An 18514-nucleotide genomic window follows, 5' to 3' on the forward strand; every position below is an offset into this window, starting at 1 on the left:
CCTACTTCATCCTCTTCTTCTTCTCTTCCTCCTCCTGCTTCTCCGTCATCATTCTTATCTTATGATTGGTGGAACCAGTTGTCATGGGTCCTTCACAACATACATGTTCCTGTACATTCTGAAGCCTGTCTCACACTATGCAATTCGTTGCGATCCAAATTTCAAATTAATTGTGATAACATTTGATATGGATATTCCAACTAATAAAATATTACGGAACGGAGTTCAGAATAGCGTTAGGACTACTGAAATCGAAATTCAGTCCAGTTAGAGCCTCCCTGAATGAATAAAAACAAATTCAATTCCAAATCGTAATGACGTCATCATCGGTTGCGACAAGAAGCTGATTTGGACTTTACTCGGACCACAGGGCTTGTCGCAAAGTAAAAGTATGATTTTAGTTTTCCTAACAAAGTGCCAAACTTTAAATAAAATAATTTTACTTCTTGGAACTTTCATATTGAATGCAAAATGCATAGTGTGAGACCGGCTTAACATACTGAAACACATATTACACAACAAACATTTTGCCATCCATCTCTATTTTTCATTTTTATCAAAGAATGTATAAACCTACCAATCCAGCAACAGCTGCAGTGGTAGTGGCAATGGCAGGGACAATCTTTCCTGCGATGAGTTTGGTCTTGAACCGATCAGCATTCTCAATACTGTACATGTTTGCTCTCAGGTTGGAAGCAGCAGTAATGAAGTCTATATGACCGTTGGAATCATCATCCTTTTCAAACTCCGCTGGGGTCAGTCGTAGAAGAGCTGGGATTGAAAATTTTAAAGCTACTTTATAACAAATACTGTAAGCAAGTACTCTTTCACAATTCTACAATAAAGTACACATGATAAAAGTCTTCTGAACCTATGCACTCTACTTACAAAATCTGCTTTATTATTGATGTCCTATTTTATACCTGCACGGCTGTGCAATTATTCAAGCTTGATGGATTGTGTGGTGATGGCAAAAAATATTGCATGTTCAGCCTCCCATTTGCATGCAGTAAGAAGGCATTGTACAATATTTGAAACTGGAAATTGATGTCAGGATGAGTAGAAAAAGAATGTAGAAATAAGGGAGAAACAGAAATGGGAACCTACCTGAAGCAGCTTTTCCAGATTTAAGAGCAGCTTTAAGCTCTTTAGCTGCAGATGTCATATCAGTAGCTCCAGCCCCCTCAGTTTTCTCTTCTTTGCCTTCCGATTCATCAGTCACTATACGCTGTGAGCATCAAAATACAAAGAAATGAAAAAAAGTTGGAATCAACTCAAACTATGGAAGGCCAGTATAAACATATTTCATCATATGATGGGTTGAGATAATCTGCAAACTAGACTAAGTGGAATAAGACAAAGTAATTAATGAACAAAACAGTAATTGAATTGATAATCTTAATTAATGGGTGATGTCGTATTAATTAGGCCAAGTGGTACAGACCAACTGATAATTGGACCAAACAGTAGTTACTGAAAAACCAAATTGACTGAATAGCAACTGTGGGTTTAGAAAGTCTGGGAATTAGACCAAGAGATAAAAGACTTTGGACGTTGTGGCGTGGGTCTGTAATTGATGCAGAGGTTCAAGGTTCAAGCCCTGGTGACGTTTAATGTCGGTCCCAAATGTAAACAAGAGTGTCGCTAAGGCGAGCACATAATACGCCCGCCTGTAACGCAGAAAATGGAGTTATTGGTCAAGAAAGAAAAGTTGAAGGTGGCGACTACACCGAATTACAATGTATGTGAGCCTAGGTTAAGTTAAACTGAAGTTATCGTGTTTAGAAGGGTAAGATGAAAACATGTCAGTGTGACCTTGACCTTTGACCTCAAAATCAATAGGCTTCCTGGGATCAATGCTAGTATCATACACACCAAATTATATGAGCCAAAGTTAAGTCAAACCAAAGTTATCGCGCGTTTACAAGGAAATGTTAACGGACGGACACCGAGTGTGATACCATAATACGTCCCATCTAGGACAGGATACATTCTGTAAAAACTCAATACATGGTTTAAACATTCTGCAGTTCACCCGTCCATTGGCTACATACCTTAGAAGATGGTACAAATGGAGGAACAGGTACATTGGCTAGGATGGCTTCTATTGTCTCCTTCCTGGGATCCATCTCACCCACTGGAATGTTATATACAGCACCAAGGAGGCGGGCACAGCTTACTACAAATGACATGTGCCTGTGGGATGGTAAAGAATAATCACCAAATACACAACAATGTTATATACAGCACCAAGCAGACGGGCACAGCTTACTATAAATGACATGTGCCTGTAGGATAGCAAAAACTAATCACCAAATATAATAATAATGTACCGAGGCAACTCAAGGATGAATGGGAAATAAAAACTGTAGGGATGGAGTTGTGATTGGGAGTCATGAGGCTACTAGAATAAAAGTTGCTCTAACATTCTTTGTACTTGTGACTCTGGCCAAGTCTAATGCAAAGGGCATCGCTTGTTAAAATCCTTAAATGATAAAAATTATTAAACACAACAGGATATGCTACCAGTATCATAATGGAAGAGTTTGTCTGGTTATGTACCATTTCAGAACTGCTCATTATTTTGTGAAACAACCCCCTCCCCCCTTGACATATAGTCTCCGGACTTTGAAACAGAGGGTCGTGGGTTCGAATCCCAGCCATGGCGTAATTTCCTTCAGCAAGAAATTCATCCACATTGTGCTGCACTCGACCCAGGTGAGGTGAATGGGTACCCGGTAGGAAGAAATTCCTTGAATGCTCGAGCGCCCGATAAAGGTAGCCGTGCTAAAGCCGGGGTAATAATAGCAGGGCCCGCTGGGAGAACAGTTTTCGGAACTGAAGTGGCTACCCTGGGTTAATATGCCGCTATTATTATTATTATTATTATTATTATTATTATTCTCTTGGTTTTCATTATGCAAGATTTTTCCCGAGTTAGACCTAGACTTAGGAGAGAGAAAGGCAGAAAGAAAAGACATCATAATATAGCACTTACAATTCTGAGTTTGGATCGAACACCTGTGGGGTGGGTGGTCTTTTAGGTGATTGCCAAAACATACCTGGAAAAGATCCAATGAAATTACTCATGATTAATGAATATCCTGGAACTCATGTGCTTTTAATAGCATCGATTCAACATTCAAATCAGACTTTCCGAATAACATACTGTGTGATTTTCGTTCTTCAGAAACATTAGTTTTTTTTTAACACATGCTACGTAATCCTAATGGACAAATATGATGTGCATATTCTTATACGTAATACATCAGCAAGTCTATCATTACCAAATGGAAAAATGTTAATATCACTAACTAAATAATTAAATGACCATATAAATAGTATATGCAAATGCTGATTATCTTGTTGCATAAATAATGGCGTACTATATCATTACCTCCCCTTTACCACAAAATGATTAATAGGTTGGAAATATACATGTCCTTCGCTGATGTGGTTTACGGTACACCATGTGAAGTGTTGTAGAAACAGTGGATAGGAGAAGAGAAGAAATGGATAGGCGAGAAAGTGGAGATTTGAGAGTAGAGTATTCTTTCTTGAAAGTAGTCCTGAAAAGGACTGTAAACCAGGAAAGATTGATGAGTTGAGAACAGCTTGAGTAGTAGAGCTAGTGAGGAGATGCTGGCTTGAGTCGGCGAGTAGAGATGATGAGTAGTAGAGAGACTCGACGTTTCGGGCAGGTTGACTGTCCGTCTTCAGGAGTGAGTGTTCGCTTGGCGTGCGGCGGTACTTATGGCGTTCGTGCGGACGTGGGGGAAAGCGCTGGGCCGGCGGTCACGGCGGGCTGACGTCGTAGGTGGCGCTCTGTGCGTGGGTCGGCGGTTTTGGCGGGAAACGAGTTGGCGTGGTATGCGGACGCGGTGTGTAGACGGCGGGGTGAGTTACGGCGGCGGTGTGTGTGTCGGCGGCGTGGTAAGTACATCAGTGGTGGCGTTCCGTGCGTGTTGGTCGGCGGACTGGTCGGGTAAGCTTCGGCGGGATTGAGTGGGTGGCCTGGTGTACTGATGAGGTGTTGGGTCGTCGGCGGAGGTTGTAGCGAGGTGTCGGTGTCGGTGGCGTGTGCGTCGGCGAAGTTGCTGGTTGAGTTGGTGATTCGATCAGACTGCTGTGTTGGGTAGGAGGGCTTGGTAGGGTGACGGTGGACGGCGAGTTGCTTGTGGAGTTGGTTGTGGATTGGTTCGAAGTTGGGTGGTGACGTAGGATTGGGTGCCAGATGGTGTTGATGTGGAGCCCAGGGTCTTGAGGCACGGTGTTGTGTTGATGTATCTCAATGGCTTCTCTGACCCTTCTGGTGTTCCAGTGCCGGATGTTGGTGATTAGGTGGCTCTTGTCCCAGTCTATGCTGTGGTTTTCCTGTTGTGCGTGTTTGACGATGGCAGATCGGTCCCAGTCGCTGCGTCGGTGGTGGGTCTTGTGTTCCTTGAGTCTGGTGTCGAAGTCTCGGCCGGTTTCTCCAATGTAGACTTTGCCACAGTCACAGGGGATCTTGTAGACGCCTGGTTGCTTATTGGATGGGTGCTTGTCCTTATGAGAGTGCAGGATGGAGTGTAGCTTGCGAGAGGATTGGTGTCTGACGAGGATGTTGGCAGAGTGAAGGATGCGTTGTAGTCGGTGTGAAGTCTTGCCGATGTAGGGAAGTGCTATGGTGGCGATAGGCTTGGTTTCGGATGGGTTTTCGGTGCTGTTGGTGTTGGGTTGGTGGCTGGACGGTTGAGTGTTAATCCTTCTCCTGGGGTAATGGTTGATGGTGGTGAGTGCATTGGTCACGTGCTTGAGTTCCTGTTGTAAGTGTGCCTTGTCGCTGAGTTGGTGGGCTCGTCTGATGAGAGTGCGGGCGACTGATTGGTGGACGGATGGGTGGTGGTGTGAGCGGAAATTGAGGTAGCGGTCTGTGTGGGTGGGTTTCCGGTACACCTGGTGAGATGGGAATCCAGATGGTGTCTTGGTGATGCGAACGTCTAGAAAAGGGATTGAGTCGTCGTGTTGGGTCTCCATGGTGAACTTGATGCTGGGGTGCTGGTGGTTGAGGTGGTTGAGAAACTGGTGAAGGTCGGGTGTGCTGTGCGGCCAGATGACAAAGGTGTCGTCGACGTAGCGGAGCCAGAGTGAAGGAGGTTTGTCCGCAGTCTTGAGTGCTTGGTGCTCGAAATGTTCCATGAAGATGTTAGCGATAATTGGTGAGAGAGGTGAACCCATGGCTGCTCCTTGTAGTTGTTTGTAGTAGTTGTTGCGCCATTTGAAGGAGTTGGAGTTGAGACAGGTGAGGAGGAGGTCATGGATCTGGTCTGGTGTGAGATTGGTTCTGGATGCGAGGTCTGGGTCGGTGATCAGGCGTTGCTTGATGATGTCACATGCTTGGTCTACAGGTACGCTGGTGAAGAGGGAGACGACATCAAAGCTGACGAGTGTGTCGGAGGGCCGGATCTTGGTCTTGGAGACGACGTCAATGAAGTGCTTGGAGTTGGTGACATGGTGCTGGGTTTGGCCTACGAGTGGCTGAAGGATGTTGGCCAGATGACGTGCTGTGTTGTAGCAGGGTGATCCGCGGGTGGAGATGATAGGGCGGAGAGGAGTGTTAGGCTTGTGTATCTTGGGTTGTCCGAATAGGATTGGAGACTTGGCTGAAGAGGATCTGAGTTGGAAGTAGAGAGCCTTGGGTAGTGCTTCAGATCGATGTAGGGTTAGCAGTTGTTGGTTGATTCTCCTTTCGTTGGCCGGAGTTGGGTCTCTGTTGAGTTTGGAGTAGGTGTCCTTGTCCTGGAGAATGTCTTCGATCTTGTCATCGTATACGTCTTGGTCCATAATAACGGTGGCGTTGCCTTTGTCAGCCTGAAGGATGTGGATGGCTTGGTTACGTCGGAGGTCCTGGATGGCAGAGTGTTCTTCTTTCGAGAGGTTTGGTTTAGGTGGCTTGGCGTCGGAGAGAGCATTGGTTACTTTGAGTCTAATTTCGTTGGCGGCCGCTTTGGAAAGAAATCGGAGCTTGGGTTCGACTTGCTGTACTATGTCGGAGAAAGGGATCTTCTTAGGAGCTACGGCGAAGTTGAGTCCGAGGGAAAGTACTTTGTGTTCGGCTTGGGTAAGTTGGTGTCGGCTAAGGTTGATTACAGTGTCCTTGGTTGCTTGGGTCGAAGGTTGTTGGTTGGCTTGTGTAGGCTTGCGGGAGTAGAGTAAGAAATACTCTACTCTCAAATCTCCACTTTCTCGCCTATCCATTTCTTCTCTTCTCCTATCCACTGTTTCTACAACACTTCACATGGTGTACCGTAAACCACATCAGCGATTGTACATACCACCATGCAAACCTTCAAACAACATCATACATGTCCTTGTTTTAACAATTACATACAATTTGCTATGTCTTAAAGAAAGCCTTTTGAAACAACACTAAAATGAAAAAAAGTTATAAAGGTTGGTTTCCAGAATTTAAAAGGAGAATGCAGGTCTCAAGTAATGAAATCACCTTAACATACAGACTAGTTTAATACACAAATGATAGCAACTATTGTAATTGGAGACATACATATACATATGACTGAAAGTTTTCCACTGAAATTGAAATGTCTGATAATTTGTTGCAAATAAATTGATTTATATGACACCTAGATAGATCCTTGGCATTTGATTGGCTGTTTGATATCGATCAATCGGACCATTGTACAATGACGTCATCGACCGTGCAATTTGGGATCCACACGATTATGTCCATTGCACGCGCGCATTGTACGCGACAATCAACAGACCGAGCTCGCACTGTATGATCATATTTTGCATCGACATTGATATATTTCATATGGAAGATAATCTAGATTTAAGTGTCATATAAACCAAATAATGAATGTTCCTTCATTCGTGCAATGGACAGAATACTTCATTCGTTGAAAGATGATAAGAATGATCCATTCAACTTGGCTACGGCTCGTTAAATGGATCTTTTCATCTTTCACCTCATGAAGTATTGTCCATTGCACTCATAAACATTCATTATTTGTATAATATTACCTCCATCTGACGTCTTTGCATCCAAGGGAAAGGCATGGAGCAGTTGCATGGCCTGTAAAACAGATTGAAATATATTAAACACTGATTACTTTATGAACAAGATTAATTACAATAAGCAATAGCTGGCAATATAACGAGTATGATTGATCTTGGAAAAAAGGCCATTGTAATACGAGATCCTTTCACTAATAATTATCTTAAGGTTGAATTTACGGAGTATGTTTAATGAAAACAAATGCCTAGCCATGAAATTACGGTGGGACTTGAAGTAGGAAAAGATAAGGTAATATACATGCATACATGTACAAGCATGAATTGTATTCTAGATTTTGAATAATGATATTTACAGAATATTTATGCATGTGAATGCTAGAATCATAGACTTAAAGCAAAAGAAAATGATCAATATTACACGGTAAAAAGGAAGGACAGACTATACAAAACAGCTAAATGACCATACCTTGTTACTGAAGTACTTCTCAAACTTGATTCTCGCTATCCTCACACAATCCTTCCATGATGTCCCCCTATTAATAAGGTACTTGGTGACAGGTAAGGTGTTCTCCAAAGCTTCTCCCCCTTCAAGTTTCTGTTTGAAGAAACACAAAATCAATTAAAAAACATTGAAAAACATAGTATGTGAATGTAAGGCTGTTCTAAGTCATACAAGTAATGTACACCGACAGTTTTGATACAATATAATCATATTGTGAAACGGGTCAGAACTATTATTTCATAGATATAGTATAGATAAAGCAAGAATGTCACAGAGTTAGTCTTTCACTTCAAGAGAGCAGAAAAGAAGATTAACAATCAGGGTTCCCAGCTTTTCAAGAAAACATAATTCCCTGATGATAATTCAAACCCATTCCCAGTTTCGCATGTTTTTTTAAGTTGTTGCAGTGAATTACATTGTATTTTCAGTATAAAAACAATTATGTAAACTAATTAGTACCACCATAACCAGTCGTTCAATGGATGTTGTTTTGATATGTAACAAAATATAACAGAGTCGGATTGAATACGGTGCTTTCGACTTTTGGGCTAATAATAACAATTCCCTGAATTTTCCCTCATTTGAGGCATTTTTCCCTGATTTTAGGTATTTTTTATCAAATTCCCCTGATTTTTCCCTGACTGGAAAAAAGTAAACTAGTTTTCCATGATTTCCCCGATGGGCTGGGAATCCTGACAATACAAGTGGAATGTCCCTCGCAGTGTTCCCTGCATTCATGTCATTATCAGGCATTCTGATACAAAATTCTATTACTTCTGGAAATTCATATTACAATCTGTAGTAACACCAGGGCAAATATGAGGTATCTCACTTAGCACAAGACCAGGTAACTACTTGTGCATTATAAATTCATGCGTGATTCACAAACAGCTACATGTATTTGAAAAGTGACAAGTCTTCTGAAACTTTTTTTTTTCAAACATTTTATGAGAGTGCGTAAAATAAAGATGACATACCTTCACTACATCTTCAGGTGGTCCGTTCACCTCCCAGTACTTAGTGTACATACTTGGCTTCTGAGCAAACAGGCTTTCAAACTAGAAAAATATAGTCACCAGGATTTAGTTATAAAACTTGTACTAGTCTAAAATGACATGAGTAGACCATGTAAATTACAACCAGAATATTTGTCCCCATTCCAAGGTACAAAAGTAATATTTATCTCTCATTCATTTAAAACAGAACTCTAATTCACAGCATATTAGTTTTGCATAAAGTAATAAATCTGATCAACTAAGAACACAAGAAAATTACCAACCTAATTACGAGGGCCACAAAAAAAAAATAGAATTTGGCTTTTTAACACAGAAAGACAGAATAAAAACTTTTTCATTTAAATCAATCCAGGGGTCCATTTCACGAAGGGTTACAATTACGATTAATTTGCCTTTATAGCAACTACCATGGTAACAGGGCTCAGCAGTTGCTCACAAGGAAGGTTTCCATGGTTTAAAAAAGAAAAAGAAAAAAGGTCCTCATGAACAACATATTCCCATTAATATTATTTGGGGTGACTCTCAAAAGGGGGGCACACTTGTGTATGAACGACATATTTACATTAAAAATATTGACTATGACTCTTAAAGGGGGGGGGGGGGGCACGGGCTGGAAATGCCCCCCCCCCCTGGATCCACCACTCGTTGTAAAACAGTCCCCAGATTATGACTTACCTTGTCTCTGGCCCATTGTATAGTATGTTCAATCTGAGCCGGGAATGACTTGAGGGTGCAGTAGGGTATGGACATTTCAGGAGGGTCCTGTTTACTTCCGTAAGACTCCGTCAAGTGAGGAACTATGACCTGTACATGGCCTTTGGCCCCTAGCGTTCCAGACTCCATCAATGGCTTCTGATTGGTTACACATCGACTATGAGAAACAGACGAAAGGTATGTGGTATTGACAATGACACTGATTCAGAGTAAAAAGAAGGAAATCGGAGTAAAGCAACAGTCTTGCCAAATACCATATAAAAAACAAACATAAGACATAGCACAAAGAGAAATGGTGAACTTGATCAATGATATTAACTAAAACATCCAGGCATTCACTAACATATCAACAATTCTCCTTAACTGCACATTATCAAGGACATTGTCCACGGCATTCAATCATTAACTTATCAACGTATCTCCTTGCCTGTTCATTATCAAGGGCACTGACAATGACATCCATTCACTCACTTATCAACATATCTCCTTGCCTGTACATTGTCAAGGGCATTGACAATGACATCCATTCACTCACCTATCAACATATCTCCTTGCCTGTACATTGTCAAGGGCACTGACAATGACATCCATTCACTCACCTATCAACATATCTGCTTGCCTGTACATTGTCAAGGGCACTGACAATGACATCCATTCACTCACCTATCAACATATCTCCTTGCCTGTACATTGTCAAGGGCATTGACAATGACATCCATTCCTTCAAAGAAGGCATCGGTGTAGATAGTTGTTTCTGTCTGTGGACAAACTAATTTTAAAAAAGAAATGAAAAAAATTAGAGAAAGTCAGAGCTATAGATGGATCTCATAAGACATATAAATGATTGAACAATGTGAATTAAATGACAAAATTTAATTTTAAAAAAGTCTACAAATAACTTTTTGTTTCCTCTCTCATTCTAACCTTCAAAATTTGCAGTATTGGGCATAAATATCAACACCATTCAGGAAACCTTCAGACATGCTTGTAATCTTTAATGTTTGAGAGCTGTTTGAACAATAGTATGCTGCATGAATGCCAAATTCGTTATCATAACCATTATCATTAATCAATCAGGATCAATCATTCCTACTCAGGATGGAAAGTTATTTTACATAATCATCACAAGAACTGTTTCCAAGAGACTAGAACAGATTCTCAAGAAGGAAAATTGATTAATTGTACTTGCAGCATGTCTAAAGTCAATGAATTATGACCAGCATAATAAACAATTATCTCACATTTGAAAGTTGAAACCCTTTCCATCTACTTTTCAAGTAATATGGCTTCCTATTAAGAGAAAAACCATCTTTCACCGAAAATCAAACCTATAGGAAACCCCCTTCCACAAAACTGAAAGACACACAATTGGTAATATATTTAATCAGTGTCCAAAACCAGTGAAATCTGGTGTCCCTTTTGGATTTCCAGAGGACCTAAGAGTTGAAGACAGCTGAAAATTTCATTCTGAGATACCGTATTATTGAGAGATCACCAACAGTCCATCTGGCACATTGCAAGTCAGATATCTTTGAAAGATCTGTCAAGATTTCTGAAAGGACTCAAGAAGACTGAATGATGTGTTTTGTCTTTCTGAATTAACAATAGTCCTCCAGTAATTTTTCAACAAAGGCAACAAACGACCTTTTGGCAATCTCCATGCATAGGTAGTCTTGCTTGCTGTGGAATTTTAGTCTGGATAACTTTGCCAAATAAGACTTACTTTTATTCTGATGTGCTTCGATCTTCATATCCGGATTAATATCTCTGGTGCTTTGTGCTGCAGTCTCTGATTTGGGTTTCTGTAATTGCAATAATAAACAGGGAATATCAAATTAAATTGCAATATAGGGTTAGTTATGATTTAATCAAGTTTTGTATTCATCTCGCTATTAATTTGATCAAGTCACTAAAAAGGGCTTCATATTTACTTTCCTCTGGTGTGAAAATGGTTATCACAACGGGTGGTACCAGAACCTGGTATTCATAGTTATCTAATTGATTTGATTAGATATGATTTAATTCCCACATTTCAGAACATAAAAAAACATTTAAAAATAAGAGTGTTGCTAAGGCGAGCACATAATACGCCCGCCAGTAACACAGAAACTTGAGTTATTGGGCAAGCAAGAAAAGTGGAAGGTGGCGACTTCACCTTTGAGCATCTGACCTCAAAATAAATAGAATTCCTGGGATCTATGCTAGTATCATACACACCAAATTATATGAGCCTAGGTTAATTTAAACTAAAGTTATAGCATTAACAAGGACTTCAGAACGGTAAGATGAAAACATGTCACTGTGAGCTTGACCTTTGGACCTCAAAATCAATAGGCTTCCTGGGATCCATGCTAGTATCATACACATCAAATTATATGAGCTTAGGTTAAGTTAAACTGAAGTTATCGCGTTTAAAAGGAAAAGTTAACGGACGGACACCGGACGTGATACCATAATACGTCCCGTAGGACGGGCGTATAACAATTTACAATCATTGAACATTGTCTAATTGATTAATCAATTATCTAATTGTCAATAAACCAAACAAAAAAAATCATATCATATTATGACAGTAGACATTTGTAAATTTGTTTTCTTTATGAAGAATCTGTGACAGAAATGTGGGAGACCACCATCTTTAAATACATTAAGTGTTTGAAAATGATGGAGGTCATATCATAGGAAAGGGGGATAGAACACAAAGTACAATGCAATAAAACATCGCTCAAATTCTGTAGATAAAATAGACAATGTATAAATACCTGGGTGAGAGATTTTTTAAAATCACGAATATTTACCTGTATATGATGAGGTCTGAAGAGAAACTGTCGATTCAGGTTAGACTTCTCGATGATATCGTTATCTGTCACTGTTATCTGCGAAAAAAATGATCACAAAACACAAAAGAACTGTTAATATCAATGCTGCTTGAACCACAAACACACGCTACCCATGTCTCTTTATGCGCTGTACCCAAACAGGATATCTCACATTTTATTACAGGCATTCAATAAATGGTATTGTAGATTTGATCATGAAGGGACTCTTGATCACAATAAGTAAAAAAGAAAGGTAATTCCGAAACATAAAGGTGAAGGAAAAAACATATTTTGCATTATAAGAAGATAAAAAGTTCAACTGTTTAATATTTGATATCTATCATAAGATACAAAATAAATAAGGAGCATCTAACTTCATGATTTCTCTCATGTGCATATCCCCCTTTTGTCCATGCTTTTTTTTTTTTTTTTAATCAAGCAAAAAATGTTGAAATGTCATAAATAGAATGTACATGTAGGTCTGGGCCCCATCTTACAAAGAGTTACGATTGATCCAATCAATCGTAACTCTATGGAAATCCATCAGTGTCATAATTTTCTCTTCATGAAATTTGCAAAATGTTCTTTGTAAACAAAGGCAAACACACAAAATTGTCAAGAAAACGATGATTTAGTGTAATATTCATCATATCTAGAAAATATTTCGAACAAACATGCATTTTAGATGTGGGCGTTGCTGGCTTTCCATAGTTGAGGTTGATCAGATCAATCGCAACTCTTCGTAAGACGGGGCCCTGATATTTAAGAAAACTTTCAAGTTATACTTGTTCAGGTTTTTCTCTATCTAAATCAAATTCTTGTTGAACTTGACCTTGAGACTATTATCTTCTCTTATCCAATCAAGAAAGTTGACTCTAATTTGTGAACATACCTTTCCTCCACTAACTCCTACACCAAGCATGGCAAAGTTCTTGAGCATCTCACATCCTATTGCACCGCATCCCACCATAAAGAGATTCTGAGATGCTATCTTCTGCACAAGGTTATCACCAAGACAGATTCGAAGAGCATCGTATCGGTCTTTCCTTGATAAAGATACAATCAATTCATGATAATAATAATAATAATGATGTTGAAAATACTAATTATTACAAACGAATAATACAATAATAGTACTAATAAAGTAAAAAAAAAATTGTAATAGGTGCTATAGACATACATTGTCCATACCTAAGCGCTTACAGGTTTATTAATACTCGTCATCAGTTTTAATCATTTATTCTCATACACAACATATGCACACTTCTCCCTGGGGAGTATTCCAGCTTATTGCCATGGAGGCGCACACAATAATGGATAAGCCACAATGAGTTGAGAGTGGCAAAGTGTGGATTGATCCCTTGTCAAAGGATGCTCGGTCACAGTGGGATTCACACACATGACCTTCTGATTACAAGGCAAGAGTCAGAACCACTAAAGCACGACTCTTTAGTCAAAATGCACTTATATTGTAGCATCTATCTATTATTAACTATTCCAAAGACAATAAAGAAAGGGTTTAACTTTATATTCATGACATTGTGGAATTTAATCATGGTAGCAGAATTACCAGAACATTGAGCCATATTTACAAATTAGTCTTCTAAGATCAAACATGCATCCCGCCGATCATCAACACTACATGTATAAGCATGTAGAGTAATCCACATAGTTGGGTATTCAGGACTATCTATTTTCATTTATTTCTACTATAAATATGATGTGAGATGATCATTGAGATGTTCCCAGATCTAGACTCAACACTTACTTTGGCCTGAAATTTTCTGCCATTTCATTTTCTAGACCCTTCAACACTTCTGATGAATCAAGATAGACCTAAAATGAGATAAATAGACATGCTTTCATTTAGAATTTTGGTCATATTTAGAACGTTTTCCTGCTCGATAAAAAAAAAAAAAACTTCTAAAAAACCCATGAAATCCATGATTTTGATTGGCTGTTGGGACCCGTTTCCACAGTAGTTACCAAGATAGCAAGTCCTTAATGAAACCAGACCCAGGGCCCCGTAACATTAAGCTTAGTGATTGATCGTGGGGCTGATTTATACGATCAATCATAGATAATAACCAATGCAATCAATCGTAGAAATCAACCACAGAATCAATCGCAAATATTTATGTTGCAGGGCGGAGGACTGAACTGCAAGACAACACATAGTTCAATCAAGCCCCAGGTAGTCTTAAACCAGTGATAATCAACATTGCATTTCCAAATTGCTTGATACATAATGTTTCTAAACGCTTTTATATTAAAAAAAAGTAATTTACATTACCTAAATATAATTGTTGATTTCACAAAAATAATCGAAAAATGTACAGTAATAAATATTATACTGAATTAGACTATACACATGTTTAGCAGCATGTGAATCCCATCACAAAATGCACTGCTTCATGCTGAGTGTTGACAACAACACTACAATGTTCAGCAAGCCCTAGGAGAAACAAACTTTATTGAATGTAATATTTTATCACCTGACTTCACATTTAAATATCTAAAACATGGTAGAACTCGAACACTTTAATTGTATTCATTTTCTGGTGGGGTTCACTTACTTTTTAGCACCACTGCATAATCAACCTACAAAAGTTGGAAATACAAAATGGTAAAAATGTATGTAAAATGAGAGTCTACAAGCTAATACTGGAGAAAGTGACAAACTATCAATATCACTCACCCATTGCTTCAGAGGAGTGAACTTGCCGGTGAGTGCCTTCAAGACTTCTTGAGCTACAAACCCACCCAAGGCAGCACAGAGCGGAGCAAAGCAACCTTCAGCGCACGACGCCAGGGATACAAGCTGCTTGGTAGATAGGGATGGGATGGGGTCGGCTAGGGTGTCGTTCAGACGCATTGCGATCTTCACAAAGGCACCTTCATCTTCTTCAGTCCTGTATAAATCAAAGAGTTATTTGGGGTATCAAAATATTTATATCATTTTCAAGTATTAGAGGATCTGAATCCCGTAGCATTTTAATAATTTTTATGCAACAGGGTCCTCGGTACTTAGTTGTTTAAAAATAATTTAGAATACAAGCTTTTGCAATTATAGTTTCATTCATACCAGTATATATTCTTTTTTACTGATTTATTAATGAAATTATCTGGATTCTCGACAAATATATATAATCACCATTCCCAGACCAAGAATATATTACACACCCAACTTCTACAATTTCGAAAAAAAAAACCTACCTCTAACATCATATCAGATACTTAGCCTTCCATATGCACACATTCTTCAGTTCTTCAGTTATCACACGATTGAGACCCCCAAATCTAATCCAATCTTAGTCCCTCCCATATGCATACATGAGCAAGGTGTGAAGTTGATCACTCAAAAGATTATTTAATTATGGCAAGAAAGATATTTCAATATGTAATCATCTGTGTGGCCTTTGACCTCACGGCCCTCAAACCTATTCAGGTCATAGACCATCCCATATGCATATATATTATATATGCAAATGGAGGGACAATATGATAAAGGCAAGATTTGAAATTGATCCCTCAAATCCAGCTATTGCAAGATAGATATTTCAACGTATGTAATTATCTCTGTGACATTTGACCTCATGACCCTCAAATCTATTCAGGCCATAGTCCCTATGTCCATATGCATACAAGAACACGGTGGCCCGTATTCTGAGGTCGGGTTCACATTAGACCATGGTCTAACTCTGTGCTAAAATCATGGGAAGCCAAACTTTTTTTTAATTTTGTTAACAGTGAATGCTTCTCATGTTTACTGTGGTCTTTACTAATTATTTAATGGTGAAGACAATTGTTATACTTATCCTTCCCAGGCAGTTAATAATGTTCTGGGATTCAAATGAGCTCATACATTGAACCTCTACTGTTAGAGATTTATGTCATAACTGGCTTTCCATAGTTAATCCACAACTTTAAACCAGAGTTTAAATTTGACCTGACTTCAGAATACGGGCCAGTGTGAAGAAGAATTTTCGGTTATTTTGTTATTGTGAGAACAAGGCATTGTTATGTTAATAATAACTTTGGTGGGCTTTGACTTTGGCCCCTCAATCCAATCGCATCATAAGACTGACGGACAACCATAAACATAATGCCTCTGGCAACCACCTACCACCGTGCACTTGGTAGTCTACCATTCTCCTCCCTGAACTGCTGAAGAGCATACATAGCAAGATGGGACACCATCAGGTCTTTGGTAAAGTCTACGAGGATAGCAGACGGGTTGGTCAGTTGGTCTCGAAGAGGAAGCTAAAACACAAAATGGAAAAAGAGAGAAAACACACATGAAAGGGATTAATGATATCATGATTTGACATTTACTTTTAAATACTAAGGAATCTGAATGAAAATAGCATGTACATGTAGCAGGAAGCAACATAAAAACTAAATGGATTTTTTTTTTATATTGGGCAGACCAAATGGATGCCTTCATAATTGCCTGATAAGAAATATATCACACACCTATGCCTGATCAGAAATATATCACGCACCTAACTTCTATAATTCTTCATATATTGACCTATGTGACTCTTGTAGTAAGAACTTGATACCCTTTAATAATCATTGTAAACTCCCTTATTATGCATAAATGAGCAAAATTTTGAAGCAAATCCCTAATAGTCTTTTGGTTATGACAAGATATTTCAGTATACATGTATATGAGATCCACTGTGACCTTTGAAAAAAAACTTTGACCTCATTACCCTTAAGTCAGATCATGTTACTCACATATATACATATAAATCTCGTTTGAAGTTGGCCTTTTAAACAGTTCTTTAGGTATCGCAAGAACAAGATATTTTCAGAAATATGACCTCTACGACCTATAACCTCATGACCCTAAACTCTAATCAGATCATTATCACTCCTATCTATAGACAAACTTGGTTCAAGTTTAAAGTCCATCCATCAATGGTAATCAAGAGAACAGAATTTGGACAGACAGACAAAACAAAACATAAAGGCCCGAATTCACAAAGGTGGTTTTGAAAACCCACGGTTGAATCCATGGTTTATGCAGATTTCCTGTATAAATTACGCTTAATTTAGCGCGTATCGGGTGCGTGTATAAAAAATGTCCAATGCTGAAGCACGCTTTTGTCACAGTGCGCCAAATTGACGCATGTTACCATGGTTAGATACGCTAAATTATTCATGAGTCCACTTTTTGAAGAGTGGACTCATTAATTCAAAACAGTGGACTCATGAATAACATAGCGTATCTAACCATGGTAACAGGCGTCAATTTGGCGCACTGTGACAAAAGCGCGCATTAGCATTGGACATTTTTTCTATGTGCTAAAATAAGCGTAATTTATACAGAAAATCTGCATAAACCATGGATTCAACCATGGGTTTTCAAAACCACCTTTGTGAATTCGAGCCATTGCGTCCAGCAACCACCTATAGTTGGCAGAGGCATGACAAGATAAATGTTACTCACAAACTTGACAGTAACAGGAACCTTGACTTCTATAGCTATACCACCAGTCTCATACGGCTGAAACTCATCACCTGATGTGTCCTCTATACTGAACTTGTATGCCGAAATCACTGCACAAATCAATTAAGAAAAAAGTTGATTATGGTATTATGAAATATGACATTGGAAAATACTATCATATGTGTAGAAGAAAAAAAAAATCTGTACATGTATGATGACAAAATAGAGAAATGTAACTGGGATTTATCATACCATTTGGATACTAAGGCATAAGGAATATGTTTCAAATACACAGGACATATTTTTTTCCAAATAGCTTTTCCATTTCTTATGAAGTTCAGAATATTTTCCATACAAATATGAACAAAGACATCATGATAACATCATAGCAAAATAATCATGCCACATGCTTACCCATTGGAACTTTGGACAATTTTGCGAGGGTTAATGAATGCATGATTAAAATTCACCAACAAATTTCAACAATATCACTCACCATGTCAAAAACAATTGATGACGAAAATGTTTGCTGAGCTTTGCCCTAAGTCCTAACAAGATTTAAGGTGTTATTTGCATTCAGACTAAGAATATACACACTGACCTTTGACCTTGTGCCTTGTTTCATTGAGTGCAGTCATGCCCTTGACCTCTTTGAAGGTCACATAGTCTCCTGTTTCCAGACCATGATATTGCTGATCTAGACATGTGACTACGCCAGGATTGCCCTGTATATATCAATGATAGTTAAATCAGTGGTCAGTCTCACAGGGTTAGAGAATATAAAGACAAAATAATAATAAAAAAATCTTACAAAAAAAAAGTATTTATCGCCACAATCAATGCATGTTGATAAATGAATAAGAACCTAAATAAATGAAAATAAATGTTTGTGAAGCTGATGGGACAAGCTTTAGTGTCTCTTCACAGGTCACCAAATGTCATTTGATAACATGAGAGGCAACCAGGTAGCCACATACTATCTGAATGT

General features: G+C 38.8%; 2 protein-coding genes across 3 annotated transcripts in view; both read right to left on the reverse strand.

Annotated features, from left to right (window-relative positions):
* LOC129262248 (ubiquitin-like modifier-activating enzyme 6) overlaps nt 1-18514 on the reverse strand; it is a 31061-nt gene that overhangs the window by 5784 nt on the left and 6763 nt on the right. For both annotated transcript variants that reach the window (XM_064100060.1, XM_054900335.2), the window contains exons 8-24: nt 18128-18251; nt 17527-17636; nt 16195-16331; nt 14767-14980; nt 13837-13904; nt 12961-13114; nt 12048-12125; nt 10973-11051; nt 9913-10018; nt 9211-9406; nt 8497-8577; nt 7484-7612; nt 7024-7075; nt 2999-3062; nt 2055-2196; nt 1108-1228; nt 578-771 (exon numbers count right to left, since the gene is read on the reverse strand). In XM_064100060.1, the coding sequence (XP_063956130.1) occupies nt 578-771; nt 1108-1228; nt 2055-2196; nt 2999-3062; nt 7024-7075; nt 7484-7612; nt 8497-8577; nt 9211-9406; nt 9913-10018; nt 10973-11051; nt 12048-12125; nt 12961-13114; nt 13837-13904; nt 14767-14980; nt 16195-16331; nt 17527-17636; nt 18128-18251 (2049 nt within the window). The remainder of the gene's footprint in view (nt 1-577; nt 772-1107; nt 1229-2054; nt 2197-2998; nt 3063-7023; nt 7076-7483; nt 7613-8496; nt 8578-9210; nt 9407-9912; nt 10019-10972; nt 11052-12047; nt 12126-12960; nt 13115-13836; nt 13905-14766; nt 14981-16194; nt 16332-17526; nt 17637-18127; nt 18252-18514) is intronic.
* LOC129261737 (uncharacterized) lies at nt 3452-6237 on the reverse strand. The gene has a single exon (XM_054899781.2). It carries the CDS (start codon nt 6235-6237, stop codon nt 3943-3945), a length of 2295 nt encoding a protein of 764 aa, XP_054755756.2. The 3' UTR covers nt 3452-3942.

Source organism: Lytechinus pictus, chromosome 5, assembly GCF_037042905.1.
Source record: "Lytechinus pictus isolate F3 Inbred chromosome 5, Lp3.0, whole genome shotgun sequence".
Classification (NCBI taxonomy): domain Eukaryota; kingdom Metazoa; phylum Echinodermata; class Echinoidea; order Temnopleuroida; family Toxopneustidae; genus Lytechinus; species Lytechinus pictus.